The sequence below is a fragment of the Nannobrachium achirus genome (genome assembly GCF_963921795.1).
Source record: "Nannobrachium achirus genome assembly, chromosome: 24".
In the NCBI taxonomy this organism is placed as follows: Eukaryota; Metazoa; Chordata; class Actinopteri; order Myctophiformes; family Myctophidae; genus Nannobrachium; species Nannobrachium achirus.
Genome location: NC_137831.1, coordinates 45,923,353 through 45,949,232, shown reverse-complemented (window position 1 = coordinate 45,949,232; position 25,880 = coordinate 45,923,353). Strand labels below are relative to the sequence as shown.

Genomic DNA, 25,880 nt, shown 5'->3' with positions numbered 1-25,880 from the left:
GCCATGGGAACCAAAGCGTTCAGTGAAAGAGGTGGGACCCCGTCGCCGAAGGCTCTTTGATTAACAACAACGTAACCGCAACAACGTAGTCCCGCCTCACGTTGCCCTAGTAAAAACTGGTTCCTTAAATTCCCCAATATTGTGAGATGGGGTTCAGAGTCCAAATACATTTAATTCTGGGGGTCCTTGATGTGAAAAAGTTTGAGAAGCAAGCAGTGATATTACAGCCACATCAGTGTTTCATAAAACTGTTAGTGTTTCGAAGACATTTGTAGCATGGGCCTCAGGTCTTAATGGGTTAATATGAATCAGTCGAATTCATCCAGGGCATTGTTCCATCTCTTGTGCAGATGATTGACAGCATCATAAATAATCAACTGTAGATTTAGTCGACTGAAATCAACTGTAGATATTTAGAAATATATTTAGAACATTATAATATTATATAATATTTAGAACATTTAGTCAACTAAAACTCTGTTCACATTCTCAAGCTCTCACTGTCAAATTATGCTGATTGACGATAGGTGTGTGTGTGTGTGTGTGTGTGTGTGTGTGTGTGTGTGTGTGTGTGTGTGTGTGTGTGTGTGTGCGTGCGTGCGTGCGTGCGTGCGTGTGTGTGTGTGTGTGTGCGCGCGTGTGTGTGTGTGTGTGTGTGTGTGTGTGTGTGTGTCTCTCTCTCTCTCTCTCTCTCTCTCTCTCTCTCTCTCATTAATAGAAACATTTTACAATGGATTCTGTAATTAGTATCCACAAGTTTCCTATATCCCATGAGCCCTTGTGTGAAAGTGGGCATCACTGGACCTTAATGACATTTAGTCCTTGTCTTGTCCAACATGGTGGATGAGCCAAACCCAGACATTTTCCACATAGCAAGCTCTCCTTCTCAAATGATATGCTGTCAAATGATTTAACCTTATTCAGGTTTTCAGACATGTGAGTTATGTGGGTTTAATTCTCTTCAATGTTGCAAGAACTGCTCTTTGAAACAACACTTTAAGCAACCAGGTGGTAGCGAGGGGGGAGGGGGGGGGGGGGGGGGGGGGTGTACTCTCTGGCACGCGCCGATTTCTTTTAATTCTTAAATGTGTTAATTAGATTAATTTATTTATTCTATTATTGGGACCGTAGGTCGCAAGTTTACTATGAAAATCGGCACATCTTGTCGGCGTATCACAGGTGACATATATGTAAAAGTCCATATATGGGTATTCCCCAGAATCCCTTTCATGCCCATGAAGATCCCTGATGTCATCGATATACATCACTGGCTAGATGGCCAAGACATGGCCCATATCTGTGTGTCTGGTTCAGATAAGAAATCTCCATGTATGGGCATAAAAAGGGATTGTATGTGGTGATGTCATGGGAACCACCTGAACAGAATCCCTTTTATGCCCATATATGGAGATCCCTGATGTCATCAATATTAAGCCCATATCTAACAGGACATCATATGGGAATGCCCATATATGGAGGAAGACAGCCCATATCTGTGTGGCTGGTTCAGCAGGGAACTCCATGTATGGGCATAAAAGGGATGTCATCAGTACATGGATCTCCATATATGAGTACCAGGGGTCTCCATATGGGTAACTGGTCTGATATACATCACTGGCCAGATGGACAAGCATGTCGCCCTGAGGCGTATATAAGAGAAGTTGCTTAACAACAAACACATCAAACAAATCAAAACATATTTCGATTTTTGATTAAACAATTATTTTTTTTTACCTCAAAATAAAAGAGTTGTTGTGATGTTGGAAAATACAACTACATTATGCTATCATTATTCACATTTATTCTGCTATCAAAACCAGTTTAGCTACCTTAACCCAGTACATCAGCTATTTCAAAATGGTTGATCTACAAGCTCACAGTGCGTCACACTGTGAAACGTTGTGAGCTTGTAGATCAGCTATTTTTAGTTTGTTTTCCTACACAATAGTGTGTAGGCTACAGTATGTATGTTTTGCAGTTTGAAATTGGCAATTGTTTCCAAAACATATTGTCAAAAAAGTAAATTGTATGAATATCCTACCTGACCTGGCGGAGACCTGTGCTCCGAGGAGCACTTTTTCTAGTTTAGGCTCTATATTCTTTTGCCAGGTCATTCAAGATTCCTGTTGTTAAAATGTTACAAAATTATTTCCAATAATGTTCAAATTGTTTTCAAGACATTTTGAAAATAGCAGATCTACTCATCAAGCTCACAACGTGTCACATTGTGACATGTTGTGAGCTTATAATACCTCTCTTGTGTTTAATTTGTACTACTTCTGAATGACAGCTGAATTTCCCTCCTGGGATCACTGGAGGTTTATCTCTTCTCATGTCACCTTATTGTATCTTATCTTGAATTAAATGCCACATGTTCAATCAGGAAGGAGGAAACACATGTCTATAGAAGTAGTGTAAATAGCTGATTTAAAAGCTCACAACGCTTGGCACAGTGTTGTGAGCTTATTAGGTGGGTTATTTTCACTAGTTTGGGGTCCCGGTGTGGGCAAACGTCTATATAACTATTTTGGGTAAAGGGCATAAAAGTTTGGGTAGCAGGTTATGCCCACATCAGCAGCCAAGATGTAAGCTATTGCAGCAGGTAAATAGAAATAGGCTGCTGCTGACATGACATCTTGTAAAACCACAGATAAATGAGATCATGTCCCATACCGAATTAATCTCTGGAGACGTTTCAGTCATGAAGAACTGCAGCGCATTCAGACCAGAGCCAAGCAAAAACATAAATGAGTAAGCAAGCTATAAACCAAGCAGCTTTTTTTAATCAGTAACTGGGCGTGTCCAAGGTACCTGTCACTCAACTCTCCGCTGGTCAGCCTGCTCTGGCTGAGACAAAACAGGACGTTTTAACTGGAGCGCATTTGGAAATCTAATTTCTAAAATAGCAACTGCAGGTGAGAAATACGTCTATGTTTAGTTAACACATAACCTATATTTCTGGATAAAATAAATAAAGAATAGAACGTTGCTAAAGAACTGAACGTTCCGTCTACTCACTACTAGGGATGGAGCTCGTTAATTTGTATTGATAATGAGCACCTTATCGATCCTGTTTATTGAGCCGGGCTTTTATCGAGCCCACTATTGAGCGTTTTCTAATATTTTGTGGAAAGATATGAAACGACAAATTCTGACCATAAGTGATATCTTCTTTTATTGGCCAGTTGTTGTGTATTTTGTATTTGTATTTATTTATTAGCACACATAATTGAAATAAGAAAAACAATACATTTATATCACATAATTGTGCAGGAGAAGTTAAGAAGCCAAAGGCTTATGAAGAACTTCCCCTAATTATAAAAACAGACATAAGTATACATATTTAAAATAAAAGTTGTGCCTGTGAGTTTGTGGCTGACCACCATCTATGAAGATGATAATTGACAAAAGTAACAAATATCATTAAAACAATCATTCATTAGTGTGCAATAAGTGTTAAATGGCTTTATATTATGGATAGTACTGTAATAATTTCTTGATCGCCTCTTGTCTTGATTGTTTAAACATGACATCATGGGCCGCTATGCCCAATAACAAGCTTGATAAGCCCAAAGCTTATTGATACCGTGTACTCAATAAATCTGTTATTGGCGCTGAGTCGGCTCATGCGACCTTCGCACCGTTCGACATGGCGACTCACACGCTAACGCTCGCTCACTGGTGTCTCACGCGCCTCCGGGTCGACCCCATGCCGTGGGGTCGACCCATAGTGTGTGTGTGTGCGCGCGTGCGTGCGTGTGCGTGTGCGTGTGCGCATGTGCGTGCGTGTGCGTGCGCCACAAAGTTCATCCTAGTAGGGACAGCCAGTTCATTCTAATGAAGACAGACAAAGTGAAACATTGGGAGGTGGCTTTACCGCTCCAAAAACAGAGGGTCCCTCTGCATACCGTCTAAATGCTCCCAACATAATTAATAGAATGGTCAAAAAATAACAAAGTTCAGGCCTATTCTGAACAGTGTGTCAAAAGGCCTATTAAAGCTAGTGGTTTTCAACCTATTTCACATCAAGGTCCATTATTTATGCAGCATTTGATCCATGGAAACAACCGTTTGATGAGATGTAGCCTCTCAGACCCAAAACGTACAACATTTAGTTATCGTTGGATAATATTGTGTCCACAATTCCATGCTATTGATGTTGGTACCATAGGAGAGATAACAGGCAAAACATTTAAAAAAAATCTAACTTCTCTAACTGTGTGAACTGTAAATTAAGTATAATGCAGATTTTTAACAATAAGGGTCCATTTGGTCACCAACTGTCCATCATTTAGCTGGGGACCACCTGAAACGACTGGTGGTCCCCGGACCACTGGTTTAAACCCACAGCTGCTACAAAGGGAACAGTGGACAGAGCTCTCATCAGTTTGTGCATGGACACACCCGGGTACAACTAAAAGGTTTCACATCTAACCGGTTCCACTACTTGAGTTATTTTTCTCTTTGTGGATTCTGACCTCAGCAGCAGCTGGTATTTAGAGAGAGGATGCGTGAGCATTTTAGTTCTTATCTTGGACGACCCAAACCTGACATCATCTGTCCACATTCTCAAGCTGTCACTGTCATATTATATTCTGTCAAATGTTGATTGATGATAGGTGTTTCTGTGTGTGTGTGTGTGTGTGTGTGTGTGTGTGTGCGCGTGTGTGTGTGTGTGTGTGTGTGTGTGTGTGTGTGTGTGTGTGTGTGTGTGTGTGTGTGTGTGTGTGTGTGTGTGGGGGGGGGGGGGGGGGGGGGGGGGGGGGGGGGGGGGCACACACATAATGGGCAACAACAACCTGTTCTACTTGAATGTCTCTCTCTCTCTCTCTCTCTCTCTCTCTCTCTCTCTCTCTCTCTCTCTCTCTCTCTCTCTCTCTCTCTCTCTCTCTAATTGATAGAGGAGTTTTTATAATGGACATGCTAATAGTATTCTTAAATATTAGGACAATATAACTCATGGAAAGGCGTAATTTTGAAGAAGGCATCTGCGATGGCTGCCGGGTGATTAAAACAGCTACATCTCAGTCATTACTCTTTACTTTTGTCTCTAACCTTAGGTTTATGGCTCATAATAAGGAATGTGAGTGAATCAGTACAATTACCATCAGTTCATCTTCTATTAGCCCTATTCACGACCCGCCCACTCAGCATCCCCCGGGTGCTGAAGTCCCGTTTTGAAGGGGTAAATCCTACCACAGCCTATGGAGTTAGCACAGAAATCGCAAATTTAATGCAATTTCCGAATAGTAAAGTATAAAATACGGCTAGCATGATCAAGAACACAAGATACTAAACGGCACAAAGCACTATAATTTACTTTACTGTTAGAAATAACGATTTGTTGACTTTAAGTCCAGTATAGTTTCCCCTTCTAAATTGAAGTCAGCACCCGGGGAAAACTGAGAAACGGAAGTAGGTGGGCGGGCCGTGAATAAGGCTAATTACAATGCATTCATTTTGGACGTACCAAGGTCAAGATGATGAGGGAATATGGCAAAAAAACATATATTGTACACTTGGTGATCTTACACCATGTCATATATCAAAAACATGTCACCAAGTGTACAATCTTCATGAATCCTCTCCCAGCTACCTACCTAGCTATTCCAGGTTTACAGTGAAAATTAAAACCAAGATTAAAAGGATGGTTTAAAACTAAACCTGATTAATGAAAATTAGGTTTAAAATTTGGTGCAACTGGATTAAAAGATAAACCTTGATTTAAACCAGGTTAAGGCTTAATCCGTCTTGGTGCAAACCGCTCTTAGTCACTGTCTTGTCCAACATGGTGGACGACCCAAACCCAGACATTGTCCACATAGCAAGCTCTCCTTCTCAAATGATATGCTGTCAAATGGTGATTGACGACAGATTTTTCACCTATTTCAGGTTTTCAGACATGTGAGTTATGTGGGTTTTAATTCTATTCCATGTTGCAAGAACTGCTCTTTGAAACAACATCTTGGGCAGTTTGCACCAAGACGGATAAAGCTTTGTTTAGGTTTAATCATAGATTTGTTGATCTAGGATTTATTTTAAATCGAGGTTTGTTGCACCACTAAATTTTAAGCACTGCTTAACAAATCTGTGATTGAATGCTTAACCTCTGATTAAAACTTTAACCTGTGATTAATTCTTGGATTAAATTTATGTCCGCCATCTTGGATTTGCCATGTAAACAAACAGGAATAACCTACTCTCTTTAGCCTAATATCATATGGGTTACTTTTTTATTAACTTTTGAGAAAATGTGGGCAGGCCTATAAAAATAGCTCATGCAGCAAAATACGACGGTGACGCTCAAGCTCACAGCTTGCCAGATGTCCGCAAGCCTACTGGACACTGCCAGCTGGGGAAAAGAGGGAGACTTTTCTCACAGGAGGAGGACCCCCATTCATGTCAATGGCATGTTTGCATTTAAACCACCTCTACAGCAAGTTTAAAATTAATCCCTTACTGATGTTTAAATCAAAGTTTAAAGTAGTGGTGCAACAGGATTAGCATTAATCCAGGATGAATGAAAAGTAAAACCAAGATTAAAAGGATGGTTTAAAACTAAACCTGATTAATGAAAACTAGGTTTAAAATTTGGTGCAACTGGATTAAAATATGAACCTTGATTTAAACCAGGTTAAGGCTTAATCCGTCTTGGTGCAAACCGCCCTATTAGTCACTGTCTTGTCCAACATGTTGGACGACCCAAACCCAGACATTGTCCACATAGCAAGCTCTCCTTCTCAAATTATATGCTGTCAAATGGTGATTGACGACAGTTTTTCACCTTTTTCAGGTTTTCAGACATGTGAGTTATGTGGGTTTAATTCTCTTCCATGTTGCAAGAACTGCTCTTTGAAACAACACCTTAAACAACACTGTGACTGCTGCTACTTGTCCGCACACCGTCTAAATGCTCCCAAAACAATACATTCATAGAGCTGTATAAAACATAACAAGGTATAGGCCTCTTTGGCCTTCGTTCTCTGAACAATGTGTCAAAAGGCAAATATAGCCTATAAAGACAGTGGTTTTCAACCTATTTCACATCAAGGTCGCTTATTTATTCAGCATTTGAGCCTCGGCCACTGTTTGAAGAGATTTAGCCTATCAGACCCAAAACGTAGAATATTTAATTATCGTTGGATAATATTGTGTCCACAATTCCATGGTTTCATTTTACAATGTCAAGAGATGAAGAGCTATAAGGGACCATTTGGTTACCAACTCTCCATTTAGCTGGGGACCACCTGGAACCCCCTCAAGGACCACTGGTTGAAACCCACTGCTGCAAAGGGAACAGTGGACAGAGCTCATGTCAGTGTGTGAATGGACACATGGGAACCACTAAAACTAAACTAAAAGGTGACATCGTCCACATTCTCCAGCTGTCATTGTCACATTATATTATGTCAAATGTTGATTGATGAAGGGTGTGTGTGTGTGTGTGTGTGTGTGTGTGTGTGTGTGTGTGTGTGTGTGTATGTGTGTGTGTGTGTGTGTGTGTGTGTGCGTGCGTGCGTGCGTGCGTGCGTGTGTGTGTGTGTGTGGACACATAATGGGCAGCAATAATCTGTTCTACTAATTGATTATCTCTCTCTCTCTCCCTAACCCTGAGCAGAATTACAATTAAAATGTTGTGAACCACAGTTACAAGGGGGCTCACCCAGGCTTTTCTCTTTGAAATGCCTGGATCCCGAGGCTATAAGGCGGAAACAATGCTGAATGCATTCCGTTGTTGTGCCCTGTTCTTTAGGCAGAAACAGTAACAGGTACCTACGTGCCCCTGACCGGTTGCAGGACTGTAGCACAAAGCACAGCAGAGTGACATGCTAGTTTACACTCACTGACCTTACCTGTGGTGGTAACGCCACTTTACGCCACTTCAGCCCTGGATGTGTTTTGGCCATTCGAAAATAGCCGATTTACAAGTCAATGTTACTGATTGAAGATGAGGAGATGGCAATAAGTTTATGTGTATTCCAGAGTAAAGACAGAAGTTCTTTACTGTTTACTGTTTAAAGTCACTCAGTAACTTTAAACATAGATTGAAGGCCAGCCTGATGAATCAAGCCTCTTCATTTGTATCTCCCGGTCGCATGGGGGGCTGAGTTACTGCCTTTTTAGTCGGCTGCAGTGGCGGGGGTCCTTTTGCATCCGTTCTGGAGCACCAGGAGTGGGTGGCCCCTGGGAATTCCCTGTGAGCAGCCCCGTTGGGGTGATCATTTGGTCATTTTTTCACTTTTTGGCGGCGGCGCCAAGGTCCCTGGAGCTCCGGGGGTCCTGGAGGTTGTGGTTTGGCAGCCAAGGAGTGTGTGTGCAAAGTTTGGCATGGCTAGGGGCAACGGTGGCAGAGATATGAGTAGGGCAAAAGTGTGACGTGACGTGACAGACTGACTGACGGACTGACAGCCGATGGAGGTTTTGATAGTAACTGTCTGCGACCTGACGGTCGCAATCATACTGACTCCAGCAAGGCCTGACTAAAATACATTTCTGTCAAATGAATATCAACTGTAGATTTAGTCGACTGAAATAGTATGACATTTAGTTAACTAAAACTAGACTGAAACTAAAAGCTTTTAATCTCTGCCTTGTCAAACATGGTGGACGACCCAAACCTCAAAGAAGCATTAAGTCTTCACACTGGATCATTGCTCCAAAGCTTTAAAAATATATATTTTGATTCCTTTTTACACCAATGAAGAGCCGGTAGGCTGGAAACGTCACGTCCGATGGTGTAAAAAGGAACCAAAATAATGTTTTAAAGCTTTAAGATCCATTGTGAGCTGACTTTATTTGTCTTTGTGCATTCTGACCTCAGCAGCACCTGCCATAGTGACTTCTTTTCCTGGAGGACACAAACCTGACATTGTTCACATTCTGAAGATTTCACTGTCACATTATGCTGATTGACAATAGGTGTGTGTGTGTGTGTGTGTGTGTGTGTGTGTGTGTGTGTGTGTGTGTGTGTGTGTGTGTGTGTGTGTGTGTGTGTGTGTGTGTGTGTGTGTGTGTGTGAGAGAGAGAGAGAGAGAGAGAGAGAGAGAGACACATACAGTGAGCAACATAACCTGTTCTCCTACTTGTCTCTCTCTCTCTCTCTCTCTCTCTCTCTCTCTCTCTCTCATATACCCGCGTGACAGGTGGAACACAGCACTAGCGACATGCAACCTCGCCATAAAGACATTGTCCACATATCAAGCTCTCCTACTCAAATTATATGCTGTCAAATGATGATTGACGACAGGTTTTTTTCTTCACCCTTTTCAGGTTTTCAGACATGTGAGTTATGTGGGTTTAATTCTCTTCCATGATGCAAGGACTGCTCTTTGAATAACACCTCAGGTGGTGGAGGCAGCATTCCCACTACTCCACTGACTGTGCAGATACCAGTGTATTATTGCGACCGAAGGTCGCAGTATACCATGAGAAATGTCATAGCTTGTCCGTCCTTCCTTCCGTCCTTCCTTCCGTACAGGAAGTGATGTCGCGTGACATCACCTCATCAAAGATCAAACACTGGATATTCATACTGTCACTGTGACAGATAGAAAACAGATAACCAGCAGTAACACATTCACCCCAGGCTACTTGCTTTTTGAAACTTGCAGTCTAGTCAAGAGGGGTCTCTCTCCAGACCATGAATGCAGTTTTTTACTCTAGTGAAAGAAAAAGGGCCCTTGAAAATAGCAGATCTATATGCTCAAAAAGCCTCACATTTGCAAGGCATTGTGAGCATGTAGATCTGCCATTTTCACAATAGAACCGTGTTATACAAAATCTAATGCCACAACTGGGTTGATTGATTGATTGATTGATTGATTGATTGACAGTACAAGGTCAATTAAAAGGATATAAGCTCAAGTAAGCACATGGCTTATTTGCATTGAGAGATCCTTTTCTCTCATAAAACATCGAATGACAGACAAAAAAAAATACTCTTAGTGCTCGTCAGTCTAAATATGATTATTCTGGGGGTCGCGGCCTGAAAGGGTTGAGAACCAATGCATTGAATTGAACATGAGCATAATGTCACTCATTCAGGAATGATTCAAACCCTCTGAGTTGCAGTGCTACTGCCCCCTCTGGTGGACACTGTAGAACATTGCAGGTTGCTATTAAAGCTCCAGGTTGTTTGGGGAAAATTGGAGATTCTGAGGGCATTAAATCCACTAATACATCAATAATAATAACTAGAACTAGAACTGCACTTTGTTGAGGTGCCAACTTGTGCCTTGTGCACTCATGGCCATGTATGGCCTACGTGTGCGCCAGCAGAGCGTGCAATATCACTTCGGTGCACATACTGAGTAAAACTGACTTGATTTGAGTTGAGTTGACATTTTATTCACATCAAGTTAAAACTGGAACAGTTTAGGCCACATCACAATACATTAGTTCATTAGTCTCCTGTATAAGGAACCATTCCAGGCAGCTATGCCGACTAGAACTATGACTAAATAAATATATTGTCAATTTTATCAATTAAAAACTAGACTAAAATGTAAGGGAGGGACTAGTGGAGAAGAGATCCAGTAAAACTAAAAGACAAGTCATTTTATGATCGGTTGTGTCAGTGGGTGTTGCGCTCTGAAAATAGCCGATCTGCAAGCTCACAACGCGGCACAGATACGCTGTGAACTTGTAGATCTGCTATGCCTGATCTATATTAAGTATAAATCAGGCATTATGACGTTATCACATACCTCCAAAAATACCCTTTAGTCGACTAAATAAACTGTAGATTTAGCCTGCTAAAGTCTAATGATATTTAGTCAACTAAAACTAAAACATTCAGAATGACTAAAATATGTGCATGCTTTTTTTCAATCTACCTATCACTGTCAAAAGTCTCTTCACCAAAAATTTACGATCTGCTATTTTTGGTTCCCCCCAGAATAGGATGACAGGGTACACAAGTGTAAACGTCAAGGATAATGTTTTTTTTATTTTGTTTTACCCGCCCTGGTGTCAATTGTCTAAGCAATTTTTCTACAGTTGTTTTAGAAAATGATAATTTAGCTCTTGAATGTTTTTTAAAACACATTAAAGAGTTCCCTTACTCTACTACTACTGTGAAGACATATCTACTTTGATGCATTATCTAATGCTGTGTCACGTTGCTCTACTTTACATTGCACTCTAGCGCCACCATGAGGCCGATGTTTGCAAAACACATTTCTGTACACTACTCCTACAGATTTTGTCCAAAAATCCTACAAATCGGTAGACAGTATCTCTACAGTCATGTGATCATCATGGATACGTCACATCTTCCATATTCCATCCTGATTGGCTACAATTGGCTTCCAAATTTTGCAGGATTGCTCCGTTTTGAACAAAATGCCTCAATTCATGAACACAGCGTGCAATCTTGGTGAAATTGGGCGTGGACGTTCCCACTAGGTACAGGAAGAAATGCCACTTAAAATTTCTCAAATCAGCCTCATGGTGGCGCTATAACAGGGCAATTTGTGTGGCCTGGTGGAGACCTGTGCTCGGAAGAGCACTGCTTCTAGTTTAGTTTGTATTGGTTTTGTTTTGTTTGTTACTACAGTATGTCATATGCCTGTATCATTACTCTGTAAATAGACTAAGGTCTACTTTTGTTTTTTTGTCTTTGGAAAACACTAACTGCTGGTGTTTTTAATTGTGCTATATAGGCTAAATAACATTGACTTGACTTGGCTCTACTACTACTACTGTGAGGACATATTTTAAAGGAGTAGTTCACCCCCAAAATGAATTTGTTCTATTGATTACTCATGCCATGGAGACTTGAGTTCAATAACATTTTTTTTTGTATTTGTCACATTCCTAAGACCAAAAAAATGTATTATAGTGAATTTACCCCCATTTATTCCGGATGGGGACCCAAAGGCATTTGGGTCCCCATCCGGAATCAATGGGGTTACATTTATTGTAATACATTTTATTGAACTCAAGTCTCCATGGCACGAGTAATCAATAGAACAAAGTCATTTTGGGGGTGAACTACTCCTTTAATGCATTATCTAACTGTGTCATGTTGTGTGTTTGTTTGTAGGCAGAGAGCGCTGGTCAGTAATGGACGGATTCTTGGGCTGAAAATAGAAACAACAATTTATCCCTGGTTAGGGAGGCTCAGGAAAGACACCAAGTTAAAAGAGTTGACATTTTATTCACTTCAAGTTCAAACTGTAACAATTTAGGCCATGTCACAATACATTAGTTCATTATAGTCTCCTGTAAAAGGAACCATTCCAGGCAGCTATATGCTGACTAGAACTATGACTAAATAAATATATTGTCAATTTCATCAATTAAAAACTAGACTAAAATGTAAGGGAGGGACTAGTGGAGAAGAGATCCAGTAGAACTAAAAGACAAGTCATTTTATGATTGGTTGTACGCGTCAGGCGGTGTTGCGCTCTGAAAATAGCTGATCTTGCAAGCTCACAACGCGGCACAGACACGCCTGTGAGCTTGTATATCTGCTAGGCCTGATTTATATTAAGTATAAATCAGACTAAATAAACTGTAGATTTAGTCTGCTAAAGTCTAATGATATTTAGTCAACTAAAACTAAAACATTTAAGAATGACTAAAATATGACACAAAGTATGTCAAAATTAACACCGCTCACAATGTGTGGCTTTGTGACGTAGATCTTGGCTATTAGATAGCTTGTAGATCTGCTATTTTTACCCAAGAACATTTGAGGTGGGGAAAAGCAGGGAACCAATTACAGAACCCTGGGGAACTCCAGTCAATAAAGTATATGGGGTTCAAATGGTTCAGTACAACAATATTGATACTGTGACAATTACATGATCGAATATACAGTTTATCTCTGGCTATTGTGTAAAAAATCTAATATAGCCTACATCAAATATGAGTTTGTATCTACATAAGAGACACATGACACTGATATTTACATCATCATCATCATCATCATCATCATCATCATCATCATCATCATCATCAGTGTTGATGGATAGTATTCATGAATATGATACATATTTATAAATGTGTGGAGTGGAGGTTTATGCACTTCTATCTAATCTAAGATCTAAAGCTCCCTGTGGTGGTGACTCATTTTATACCGTATAGCAGGGGTCTTCAACGTTTTCAGGCCGGGGACCCCCAAACTGATGGGGAGATGGAGCAGGGACCCCCTACCACCTCGTAGGGTGGGGGGGTCAGGGCTACGACATATTTTTTATTTTTAACATGTACAAGTTACAGCGAGCAGGGTGGGCCGTACCACTACCATTTCTAAACATACTACTTATTAATAGAGATGGACCGATTGCAAAATTCTTGGCCGATTCCGATTTCCGGTTTTATTAAATTCTGATCTGCCGATACCGATTTTTCCGATACCGATTTTCTATCTAAGAAAGAACAATAATTATACAATACACCATATATTTTTTGGCTTGAGTACCCTTTCCATGATTTTTTTATCCAAGTACTCCCTTTCCCAGACAACATTATACTTATATAACTGCAATTAAAACCACAACTATGGTAGGCTATATGCATAACACCCCTGTTCAACAATATAACATCACAAATAAGAAATGGAGTGAGTTTCAAACAGTGCATCCTGAGCAGATTTATTTTCAACACTGACAATAAGATTCAGTCAGTTTTCATGTCAATAACTAGTAATCAACAACCAATCATCAACTGATCAACAAAATTCAAAAACACATCTCAGTTGGCTGGTATTCTACCATGTAATTTCTTCAGTATCCCATGCAGTACCTCTGGGTATCACCAGGGGTACTCGTAGTACCCCAGTTAAACACTGGAATAGTTGACTTTTAATGTCACAATCAACAATTTTTTAAGCAGCACTGAGTTAACTTAAGAAAATAAAACTTGAACTCAATCTAGTGCAATGTTTGTACTTGAAAAATGAAAGCTGGTGCTATTTAACTATTATTATTATCATTGTTATTAATATGCTGGTGAAATTGGCTTGGCAATCCTTTCTGTTTTTATACTGTCATTAGTATCAACAAGCAACCCCCCTGGTTGCTTGTTTCTCTCTCAAAAACAAAACCTGGCAACATTGGGTGTCAGACTCAGAGAAGTGTTTATCTTAGCACAGGACGCTAAACAAGCAGGCTACAGTGGACACTCATGCTGCTCATGATTACATGCATTTATGTAGCGCAATATTTGGGATATGTGTGGCTGGCTACCAACAGGGAGGAAACATCGGAAAATCACTGTTGATAGCACGTAAAATAGACGATTCGCACGGAAAATAAAATAGACGCTTCACGGACATTTTTAGCGCTTCTTCGGCAGCCTTTGCTATAGATTTCAGCACTTTTACTTTTTAGCATGGTGCCCTGTGCTTCAGCACATAAAGCGTGTGCATTAATCTGGCCGTTCTTTAGCATGATGTGAGTTTGTATGCCTTGTAGATCAGCTGTTTTCGACTAAACTCACGCAGCCAGCCACATAGCTGCTGTTCGTTGTGGGTGTGAGAGTCAGAGTGTGTGTGTGGAGGGAGGGAGGGACGGGGAGAAAGAGCGAGAGAGATAGACGGAACACTACAGCCCCGTTCAGCTCGCATCGTTGCTTTTGTTCAGATGTACTGTAATGAGATGGAGTTATTTATTTGAGCGAACGGGTAATATCAATGCAAAGAGCGAGTTTTGGATCATCCTGGCACACAGTGAAATAAGTCCAAATCTGCGACATGTTTTCTTCATGAGTCTGTTAGCGTTAGCTTCGCTGCTGCTTTGTTTTGGTCAGCGCGCGTTGAGCCACATGTTGCGTACTGCGAATGCGTGTCATTTTTGATCGGCGGAAAACCGGAAATTACGTTAGGACCGGCCGGTCACCGATTGAGGCCGATTTTATATAATACCGGCCGATTTTCGATACCGGCCGATACCGATGTCCATCTCTACTTATTAACTGAGAACAAATGTCAATAATATCAACAATCTGTCAATTGCATAGTAATCATGTATTCAAGCTATTCAAAATGGATAGAATCATGATTTTTTTTTTTTACCTAAATGTGAAAAATGAAAAGAAAAAAAAAAAAAAACATTTTTTAAAATCTTTTTATTTTTATTTTTTTATTTTTTTAGAAATAATTTCGCGGACCCCCTGCAGTACCTCCGCGGACCCCCTGGGGGTCGCGGACCCCCTGTTGAAGACCCCTGCCGTATAGAGTTTGACATTAATATGGATTTGACCACGGACCCCCATTTGAACATATTTGTGACAGGGACGACCCCTACACAAGATTTGTGTTGTTACAATTTTTGAAATATTATTTCAAACATATTGAAAATAAACAAATAAAACACAGATCTACAAGCTGACAACACGTCGCATCGCTCATGTTGTGAGCTTGTAGATCTGCATTTTTTTCTCCAAATAGCCAATTCATAGGGGTTAACGTATTTAAACTGTTTATGAGAGACTACTGGTTCTCAAAGCTGGGTCCAGGGGCCCCCGAGGGTCCTTGAGGGGGTTCCAGGGGGTCCTAAGCTAATATTAAGTATACATTAATGGCATCAAACTCAATGTTTAACCACTTTAACCATTTATTATTTTGCTATTTGAAAATAGCAGATCTACAATTTCACAATGTGCCGTAATGTGATGCGTCGTGAGCTTGTAGATCTGCTATTTTAGAACATGTTTTTTTATAAAAAATAAATGACACAAATCTTGTCTTATGGGTGTCTGGGGTCAAAGGTCAAACACATGGGGGTGTTGTCATGACAACGTGAGGAGCTGTAATGTGTGACTGTCACTGTGCTGCTGATTACATCATCATCATGATGTCACCGTGATGTCACCATGAGTCACTCATGGCCAAATATGGAGTCCATGACGTCAGACTCGGCTAGTCTTAAAAGTATCCTGGCAACAGTGGTAACCATGACAACCTGCACTCACTCAAACATGTTGAGTAATCATGGCGACCTGATGTCACCCTCACATAGAGACTCTGCTCTGCTCACACAGACACACTGAGGAACAGGAGGTGAAGGACCAGTCTAACCAGAACCCAGCATAGAGAGGTTCAGTGAATGTGTACTGGAAGGTGTACAGGTGTGTCAGTGAGTCAGAGGACACTGTGTAGAAGGACAGAGTCCCAGCAGGACAGTCCACATACACTGCTACTCTGTTGGAGTCCTCAGAGGGTTTAACAGGAAGGCGTGTCTGCTTACTATTGTGTATGACAATGTAACTGTGACCATAAAGACCATCACATTTCAGACTCCAGGACATACTATTGTATCCAAGCCTACAGTCATCACCCCATCCTTTCCTGCTGATTCCCCTGTAAGTCACTGCTATCTGAAATTGTCCACTCCACTCCACCTCCCAGTAACTACGTCCAGTCAGACCCTCTGTACACAGAACCTGACACTGTCGATCAAACCTGTCAGTATGTTCAGGATATTGAACATGTCCCAGTGTCACCTTCCTGTTGTATTCAGACAGGGAGAGGTTGCTGTGTGCTGTGTTTGTGTCCAGAGCGAGACGCTGGAAATCTGATTTGAAAAAACACACAGTAAGTAAACATTAAATACATCATTCAACAACTGACTCACAACACACACACACACACACACACACACACACACACACACACACACACACACACACACACACACACACACACACACACACACACACACACACACACACAGTGCACTCCCACACACACACACACAGTGCACTCCCACACGTACACACTCATGCATGTACACATGCACAAATGTACTAACGCACGTGGACGACGCACACACCCACACATTTTAAACGTATTGGCCTGAATATAGGACGACATTCTATTCTATAAAACACATCCTCAAAATATGGGGTTGTATTATAATCGGGGACTAGACATTTTCACCGGAGAGATCGATACGTAATGTATCTTTCAGGACCTTTCCCTGCTCCCTTTTACAATGAAAACGTTTTTCTTTATAACTAACTTAAAATATGTATAATATATAATATGTTGTCTTCAACATTCGTCCTATATTCGGGCCAATACTGGTATGTGATGTTTACACCTATGTTGTGATGGCCAAGGATTACAATGATATCATGTACAGCATCATAAACTGTCCAGGTCCAGGTGAATAATTAATGGTCAATTAATTGATGTGAGAAGGAAATCACAGTATTTTATGTCTGTTGCATATATATACAGTCTTTTGCATACATGTTGTGTAGAGGCCAATTTGACTAAGGACCTTTATCTAACATCCCTATGAAGTGCACACACAAAAATAATATTCCCACTAAGTCAAGGAACAGATGGCAACCCTCTCACATTGGCCTGTTATAGCACCACCAGCTGGTCAACTTTTGCATGACACATTTTTGGAACAAAATGCTTCAAATCATGCATGTAGGGTCCGATTGCCGTGAAAGGCCCAAGAACATGAGGCACCCTTTTCACATTGGCCTATTATAGCACCACCAGGAGGCCAAAAAAACCTACCTGACCTGCCGGAGACCTGTTCTCGGAGGAACACTGCTTCTAGTTTTGCTTTGATTTCTTTTCCCACTCTTGCTTTTCCTGCTTTTTTCCGCTGCTTTTTTCCTTTCCTACTTTTTCCTGGCTTTGCTACTTGCAGCTATATCTTTTGAGATCTACTACCTGTCACAAAGTGACAAGTTGTGAGCTTGTAGATCAGCAAACCCTAACCCTTATTAAAGCTCACCACACGTCATGATGCAACGTATTGTGAGTTTGTCTCTTTTTATATTTGTTATGATTGTTGCTCTTTCTAATATTGCTGATCTACAAGCTCACAACCTGTCACTTGTTGTGAGTTGGTAGATCAAATATGTTTTGTTTCAAATATAGCTGAACCACAATGTGTCAAAATTCACCCTTTGTCAAGTCCCGCCCGTTGTCCCGCCCCTCTTCGCACCCATTGGTTGCTGTGTCTTGGTGGGACAAAAGTCTTTTCTCTCCATCCACTACCATTGGAATTCAGTTGCTTCTTATTGTTATTTTGTGTGTTCAATTCTTATTTTAAACTTGGTTTCAGTAAAAAGGAGCCTCTCGGGTACAGTATAGTGACTGGGCATGTTTTTAAATGATGTTTTTGCAAATTCAACATAAAAAAGGCAGAACCAAGGCGGGACAAGGCAGAAAGAGCCTGCTGGTTGGTCAACCAGGGACCAATCAGAAGGCTGACAAAGGGTGAATTTGACATGTGAGCTTGTAGATCGGCTTCATTTTAAATATTGACGATCTACAAACACACAGCGTGAGGAGTTGCACAACTCAAGCTCAAGTCTGCACATATTTTGTACTTAAGTGTATATGTCTGATTCACCTTCACTCTGATTCATCCATCTTTATTTGACTGTCAAACTCACGTCTGCTCGGAACAGACTTAAAGGCCTCAAATATATGTTATTAGAATGCATTATTCTTCAAAAACTATTTCAATATTACTGCCAAACCTGAAATGAATGATCTGTGTGCCTCAACACACACACACACACACACACACACACACACACACACACACACACAAACACACACACACACACACACACACACACACACACACACACACACACACACACACACACACACACACACACACACACACACACACACGTACACACACACATATGTCAAACGATCTATTGGCTATTTACCACCAGGATATACATGCTATTAGGATATACACACTATTTACCACCAGGTTAGTGAATGAGGCCCATTGTTTCTGTCAAATGACATGACCTTAGTCTTGTTGTGTTAAAGGGCCACTTCACCTCTTGGACAACTAGATCTTATTTTATTGTTGTTTGGGACACAATCAACACAATCCTGAGTTATTTTTTGTATTCAATCTGTAACCCTAACCCAAAAAATAACTCAGGATTGTGTTGATTGTGTCCCAAACAACAATACAATAAGATCTGGTTGTACCAGAGGTGAAGTGGCCCTTTAAGGACCAGGCCAAGAGCAGAGAAACCTGCCTGAATTCCCTGGAAGCTCTACTGAAGAGCTTTCAGAACAGCATCTAGAGAGGAGCCAACCAAGTATACAACAGTGTATAAAATGTTAATGTATAATGTGTAATATTGACACAGACAGACAGATATACTCACATCTGGTAATGAGTTGAGGATTAAGCCAATCTTCTCCTCCATGTTTCACTCTGTAGGAAGTAGAACAACAATGCATCAATGTCTAACTCTAACACAACATTTCCACTAGCTGACACTACAGTGTTTCTCCTCTCATTATCTACTAACTAAAGTGTCTATTTACACTTTGCAAAACTGTACACTGTGCAAATCAAACCGTAATAGTGGCTACACAAATTGGCAAAGGCTGTACAGTAGAGGGTAGCACGGGTCTTCCAGGACCTGAGTCCCCAAACTGAGAACCGAGCCGGTTTGTGTCTAAAATATTGACGTGTGCCTCGGTACAGGGTAGGGTAGGGTCTAATTGCCACAGGTCTGTTTGGGGCATTCCAAAATGCATTTACCCGTAAGGATCCGAGAGGACCCGAGATTTAAAAAGTATACTGTGTAGGGCCTAGGCCTAACCCTTCAACGTTAAAATGTATATTGTTTTTAATGAGACATGCATTGTAAATTTTTAACGCTCGCAAATCCATATGATATTCTCGCATATTGAATGAGTCCCGCAGCGCAGCCAATCTGCCAAGGAGGAAGGTTTAGTGATGCGGGCTGTGGACACTGACTGGACAGTAACACTGGACTGTCACTGGACAGGTTTGTGTTTATTGTGGATGTCACGCTGATTGCTGAGCTGGGGACTGAGCTCAAAATCAAACTTTTCTGCATGACGCACGCACGCAACCCTCCGTTGATGGCTCGCCTCTCGGAGAGGCTGGCGAGGTGCGCTGCGCTCTGTCCAGTGTCTATAATAGTGAAAAATAAGCATAATATAGCATTGGACACAGTTCGGGTCCATTTTCCCCAGGTCCATTTTATGGTCAGATCCAATTTTACAAACACTTCAGTGAGGAAATACAGTGAGGAAAAACACATTTTGTTCAATCTGATAACTAAATACACACATATCTTTGTGTGACTTTGTGTCAGAGTGAATACACTGTTAAGGGACACACAAGGGAAACACTGCACAAACATGGACACAGCCCAAGTCAAGTCTACTCACTTGCAGTTCTCCAGGACTGGAACATTCACCATCATGTTGGAGCTCAGGTCCAGCTCTCTTAGGGAGGGATTAGAGCTTACAGCTGAGACCAGAAGTTCACAGCATCTCTCTGACAAGTAGCAGTGAACAAGTCTGAATGAAGAATGAAACACCAGATTGATTGATTGATTTGAATGAATGAATGAATGAATAAATAAATAGACAATCTGTTTAGAGCCATCTATATAAGGACCAGGCTGTGATGGACTGTCAGGGTATCTATCTATCTATCTATCTATCTATCTATCTATCTAGATAGATAGATAGATAGATAGATAGATAGATAGATAGATAGATACAAAAAATAAGAAAGAAATAAAGACTCTTGTCCCACTTATGGTGCCTTCACACCTGGATGCTTTAGTTTGATTAAAACAAACCAAACCCTGACCCCCCAAAATAATCATATTTGAACTGGGGACCCCCACCCTGACAAGCACTTGGAACAATGCCTCGCAGTGAGCTTGTAGGTCGGCTATTTTAACAATGTTTGCTTCTTTCTTTCGTAATATTTGACATTTTGACCAATTTGGTTTAAAAAAAGGTCTTGAGTCATTAAATTGAACATTTATAAATTAGCAGATATCCTGTACACTTATACTGTATGTTGGTTTGTTTACTGTTGAGTGAGAAAACAATGTTGCACATTAAGCTAATCATTTGGGGACCCCCCCCCCCCCCCCCCCCCCCCCAAAAAAAAAGAAAAATGGGCAGGTCTAAAATAGCCGATCTACAAGCTCACAAGCGTTGCATCCTCAACTGGTTGTGATCTTGTAGATCAGCTAGGTGGGCAATCCCGTTGTATGACGAAGTAACCTGTACATTTGCCTTAAAGGGATATTACACTTTGAAACACGTTTGGGGTCATTTTAACGTCTATTCAGGCAGGCATTTACAGACAACGTCACACTGATAAGAACCAGTATGGTCGGAGGCAAAAGAAACTAACCGAAGAATGTTTTAACAATGTTATGTCAAAACATGCCCATATATGGACATTACCAAATATGGGCATTCCCAGATATGTCCTTAATATTGATGACATTGGGACAGAGATCTCCATATATGGGCATAAAACATATGTTAATTAGTAAAGCCTAGCAGGGCCGTGGCGAGTTAGGGCCTGGGTTTGATGCCTGGGGATCTCCATATATGGGCATAAGGGGTACCCTAACAGGGCATCATCTGGGAATGCCCATACTGTATCTGGACATTTTATTTATTGTATCCTTTTTTAATATATATCCATATACATATATGGATTTACATACATATACGGACGGAAATAGCAGACCTCCAAGCTCACAACAGTCACATTCGTGATGGGGTTGTGAGCTTGTATGTCATCTGTTCTTGGCGTGGAATACAGTTGCGGGGTGAAGTATATATGTATGTTTCGCTGGGAGCGTCTCACCAGCCATCACAGAAGGTTTGAAACCAGCACTCCCCAAAACAACAGCTTTGGGGATTTGTTGGGAATTGATTACATGAAACAGGCACCTACAGTCTCAGTGTTGGTGAACAAGAAATCCGCATAGGCTTGGGTAACCATGATTTCAAGCTTATAAATACATTCTCACCACAGCATTCATATTATATTCACATAATACACTACATAATAAAACAGAAGTGATCAAAATAAACCAGTTAATGCATCTTACCGTAGAATCTCCAGCCTACAGTGCAGACTCTTCAGTCCTTCACAGACCAGCTCCAGTAGTCCTGAGTCCTGCACGTTGTTTTTACTGAGGTCCAATTCTCTCAAATGGGAAGGATTAGAGCTGAGAGCTGAAGCCACAACTTCAACCTCTGTCTGTTTGAGGTTACAGCCACCAAGTCTGTAAATTCAGATTAAATTAGAGATTATCAATATTTAGCGGAGTATAGTGTGGAATAGATAACATCCTTAACAGCACAGAATGACAACTTTAATTTCTAATGTTGTTGGTAGATTGACTATAGGATGTTTCTATTCACATGAATACTAACCGAGCCTTTCTGCAGTTCCTCACAGCTGGGATCAATCTCCTTCGCCCCTCCTCTGATGTGTTGTATTTGTCCAGGTCCAACTCTTCCAGAACATCCTCTGACATCAGCAGCATTGTGGCCAGAGCTGAACACTGAGACTCAGATAGTGGCTTTGATCTGTCCCCTGACTTCAGGTACTGTTGGATCTCCTGAAATACTGAGTGGTCGTTCATCTCCATCAAACAGTGGAAGATGTTGATCATTCTCTCAGGAGAGTAATATCCAGTGGTCATCTCCTTCAGGTTGTTGATGACTCTCTGGATGCTCTCTGGGCTGTTGTCTGTCTGAACCAGTAGACCTCCTAACAGACTCTGGTTGGACTCCAGTAAGAGGCCATGAAGGAAGCGGACAAAGAGGTCCAGGTGTCCGTTTTCACTCTGCTGGGATTTTCTCATTACTCTGTACAGGAAGTATACCAGAGTCATTTCTTCTTCTTCTTCTTCTTCTTCTTCTTCTTCTTCTTCTTCTCCCATCCACTGCCTCCGTAGCATCTTCTCCAATATGTTTTCTTTTCCCAGGAACATCTTCAGTACCTCCATGTTCTTCCTTGTGAAACAGTGGAACAGGTAGACTGCAGCCATAAACTCCTGGATGCTCAGATGAACAAAGCTGTAGACTGTTCTCTGGAAGCTCACACTCTCTCCTTTGAAGATCTCTGTGCATAGTCCTGAGTACAGCGAGGCGTCTTTCACATTAAGACCACACTCTTCCAGGTCTTCTTGGTAGAAAATTATTCTACCTTTCTCCAGATGTTCAAACGCCAGCCTGCCCAGCTTCAGAAGAAGCTCCCTGTCCTCCGTCTCCATGAGCTGCTGCTGATTCACATCATGATTCTCATCATACTTCTTCTTGTTTCTCTTTGTCTGAACGTTAACAAAGTAGCTGTACATCTCAGTCTGGGTCGTGGGTAGCTGTCCTGTCTCGTCTCTCCTCATGTCACGGAAAATGGTGGCAGCCAAGGAACAGAAGACTGGGATTCCACACATGATTTTGAAGCTCTTTGATGTCTTCATGTGTGAGATGATTCTGTTTGCCAGCTTCTCATCACTAATTCTCTTCCTGAAGAATTCCTCCTTTTTGGAATCAGTGAACCCTTTAACCTCCATCAACATGTCAACAAACTGAGAAGGGACAAGTTTGGCTGCTGCAGGGCGGGTTGTTATCCAGATGCGAGCACAGCGAAGCAGTTTCCCGTTCATGAGGTTTACGAGAAGCTCTTCCAGGGGGATGGGTTTGGAGAAGTCATCAGAACAGACATGGCTAGGCTTAGTGTCGAAGTGCAGCGGAATAACAGTTTCGTCTAAACCATCAAACACAAACAGAAGTTTGAAGAGGCTCTTGTTATAATTTGGGTTTCCAGACTTCTGCAGCTTGGTGAAGATGTCATTAAGAGCCTCTTCTGGGATGCATTTGGCTGCGTCGATGCATTTGTGAATTAGCTGTGACAAAGTATAGCTTTGCCCATGCAGTACATTTAGGTAGCGGAATTGGAACACAAATGTGAGGTGAGGATGTTGATGTTTTTCCTTTGCCCAGTCAGAGACAAGCTTGTGTACGAGAAAGGTTTTGCCGATTCCTGCATTACCAATGGTCATCACTGTTCTGATGCGTTTGGTTTTTCCTGATGGGTGTGTATAGATGTCACTGAGTTGGATCACCTGCCCTGCTTCGTTCATCACCATTTCACTCTCCTGCCATGCTTTCTTCCTCTCCATCTGTCGGACCTCATGCTCACAGCTGATCTCTGTGTCGTCCAGGTGTAGGATGCTTAGATATGTGTAGCAATCAAAGTCCTTCCTATCTGTCCGCTGGACTGACCCTTCAGGTAAACATGTGAATGGGTCCTCAACATTTGTTTGGAACTTGGTTTGGAAGAGTTTTATATCCTCTTCTGTTATCACCAGCAAATCTGTAATAATGAAACAGGTAACATTTGAATCTAAAGTTGAAATCTCAAATTATATTGCAGATTAAAAAGCATTTAGCAAATTCCATCTCAACATTAAATAACGTTTTGTCTGTTGATGTGTTTACTGTAAATCACTAGCCTACTTCATCAGTGCTGTGAGCTGATTGCGGATTCTCATTGAGACTTATGATGATGTTCAAACGTTCAAATATTATGATGTCCAAACGTGCTGACATACTGTCTCCTACAGTATGTGTCCATTTAGTGTGATTGCAGAAGAATAAACACCTGCTGCTGAGCTAAGCTCTGAGTGTCATGACAGGGTTTTTTGGTGTTCATTGCAGAAGGCCTCTCTACCTATTCAGCTATGGCAGCCCACTGTTAAAATGTTGTCAATCCTTGTTTTAATCTCCTAAAATGAACTAAAACGGGTTACCTTCCTTTCTTCTATTTGCAGCGCTTCCTGAAGTCTCTCCATTGTCACTGTCATCTGAGAGAGAGAGAGCGAGAGAGAGAGAGAGAGAGAGATTATTCTCAGATGATCTTGTTGAGAAGAAGGAAGGATAGGAGTCTGTGCTAGCTAGTTGAATATCCCTGCTGTAACATCTAGTTAAATGGTGTCCCTCTGTCCTCTAGCTAGTTGAATATCCCTGCTCAGGGGCGGAGCGTCCGGTTAAGCTGGGTAAGCGGCCGCATATAGGCCCGCGAACCACGGGGCCCGGCCGTCAGATGATCAGATCATATGGATCTTTAGTTTATTATAGGATTTGGACGCACTTTGCGTCCTCCGCCTCTAGGTGGGGCAGGCGGGCCCATTTAAAACTTTCATCATCATTAACAGCTGCACACTTACATCATCAATTAGCCTTACATTAAGACGCATTCTGCCGAGACTTTCGCATTGTGAATTGGGGCGACGGCAGAATGCGAAAGTCTCGGCAGAATGCGTCTTAATATAAGGCTAATCATCAAGCACTTATCAACACAAGACAGTTAGCCCTCAGCAATGCGTTGTTTACGCATGGCTTAATCATGAGCGGAAATGCATATAAACCGCCGAGCGGTGATTCTCAAAATTGAAAAGGGTTAAAAACTACTTGAGAAGCACATTGGGACAAAGGAGACTACTGGACTGACTGGCCATGCTGTCAATAGAAAGTGAACGAGGCAAAGAAACTGCAGGGCATACAAAAATACAAGTGGATGATTTTGCAGAGCAGAGCGTGGAGTCTCCTTCAAATAGTGGTGAGTAGGCCTATATAAGCATACCACTTTTTCTAGTCACATGTTCAAATACTGGATTCTGATTGGCTAAATTCCGGAGGTTATGGCAGAACAACCGCCGCAGTTGTGTGAGGACGAGATCAATGCGCCTCAGTGTACATCCGGGGACTTCAGGAGGTAGTCGGAACACCTTTCCCCCAACCAACATATGACGGTCGTAGCGGTCCTATGTTTACTAACGTGCGTACGACGTCGCCGATTTATTTGGATCCAATGCAATCCGCCAACTTTAAAGCCCCTTTTCTCTGAACCTATGCCTTTCTGGAAGCGAACAGCCTCTATTTACGGCCGGAACGGTCCTTCTAACTGACGTTAGCTTAGCTGTATGCTAGACATCTTTCTCTGCATGGAGTTGGCGTCATCTGGTGGTGAGTAGAAGATGTTGTTTGTGGAACTATTTGCTGTCGTCGCGGAAGTTTTATAGGCAATAATGATTGTAACTTAATATCCTTGCAA

The 25,880-nt window shown here is 41.5% G+C and overlaps 1 protein-coding gene across 1 annotated transcript in view; it reads right to left on the bottom strand.

Annotated features, from left to right (window-relative positions):
• The window catches only part of LOC308280331 (NLR family CARD domain-containing protein 3-like), a gene marked incomplete at both ends in the record, with an annotated part of 41,868 nt that extends 16,584 nt beyond the window's left edge, over nucleotides 1-25,284 (bottom strand). Inside the window, 2 exons of the mRNA XM_080720593.1 lie at nucleotides 23,342-24,050; nucleotides 25,278-25,284. Coding sequence (XP_080576719.1) covers nucleotides 23,342-24,050; nucleotides 25,278-25,284 — 716 coding nt within the window. The remainder of the gene's footprint in view (nucleotides 1-23,341; nucleotides 24,051-25,277) is intronic.
• Between the last annotated feature and the right edge of the window lie 596 nt (nucleotides 25,285-25,880).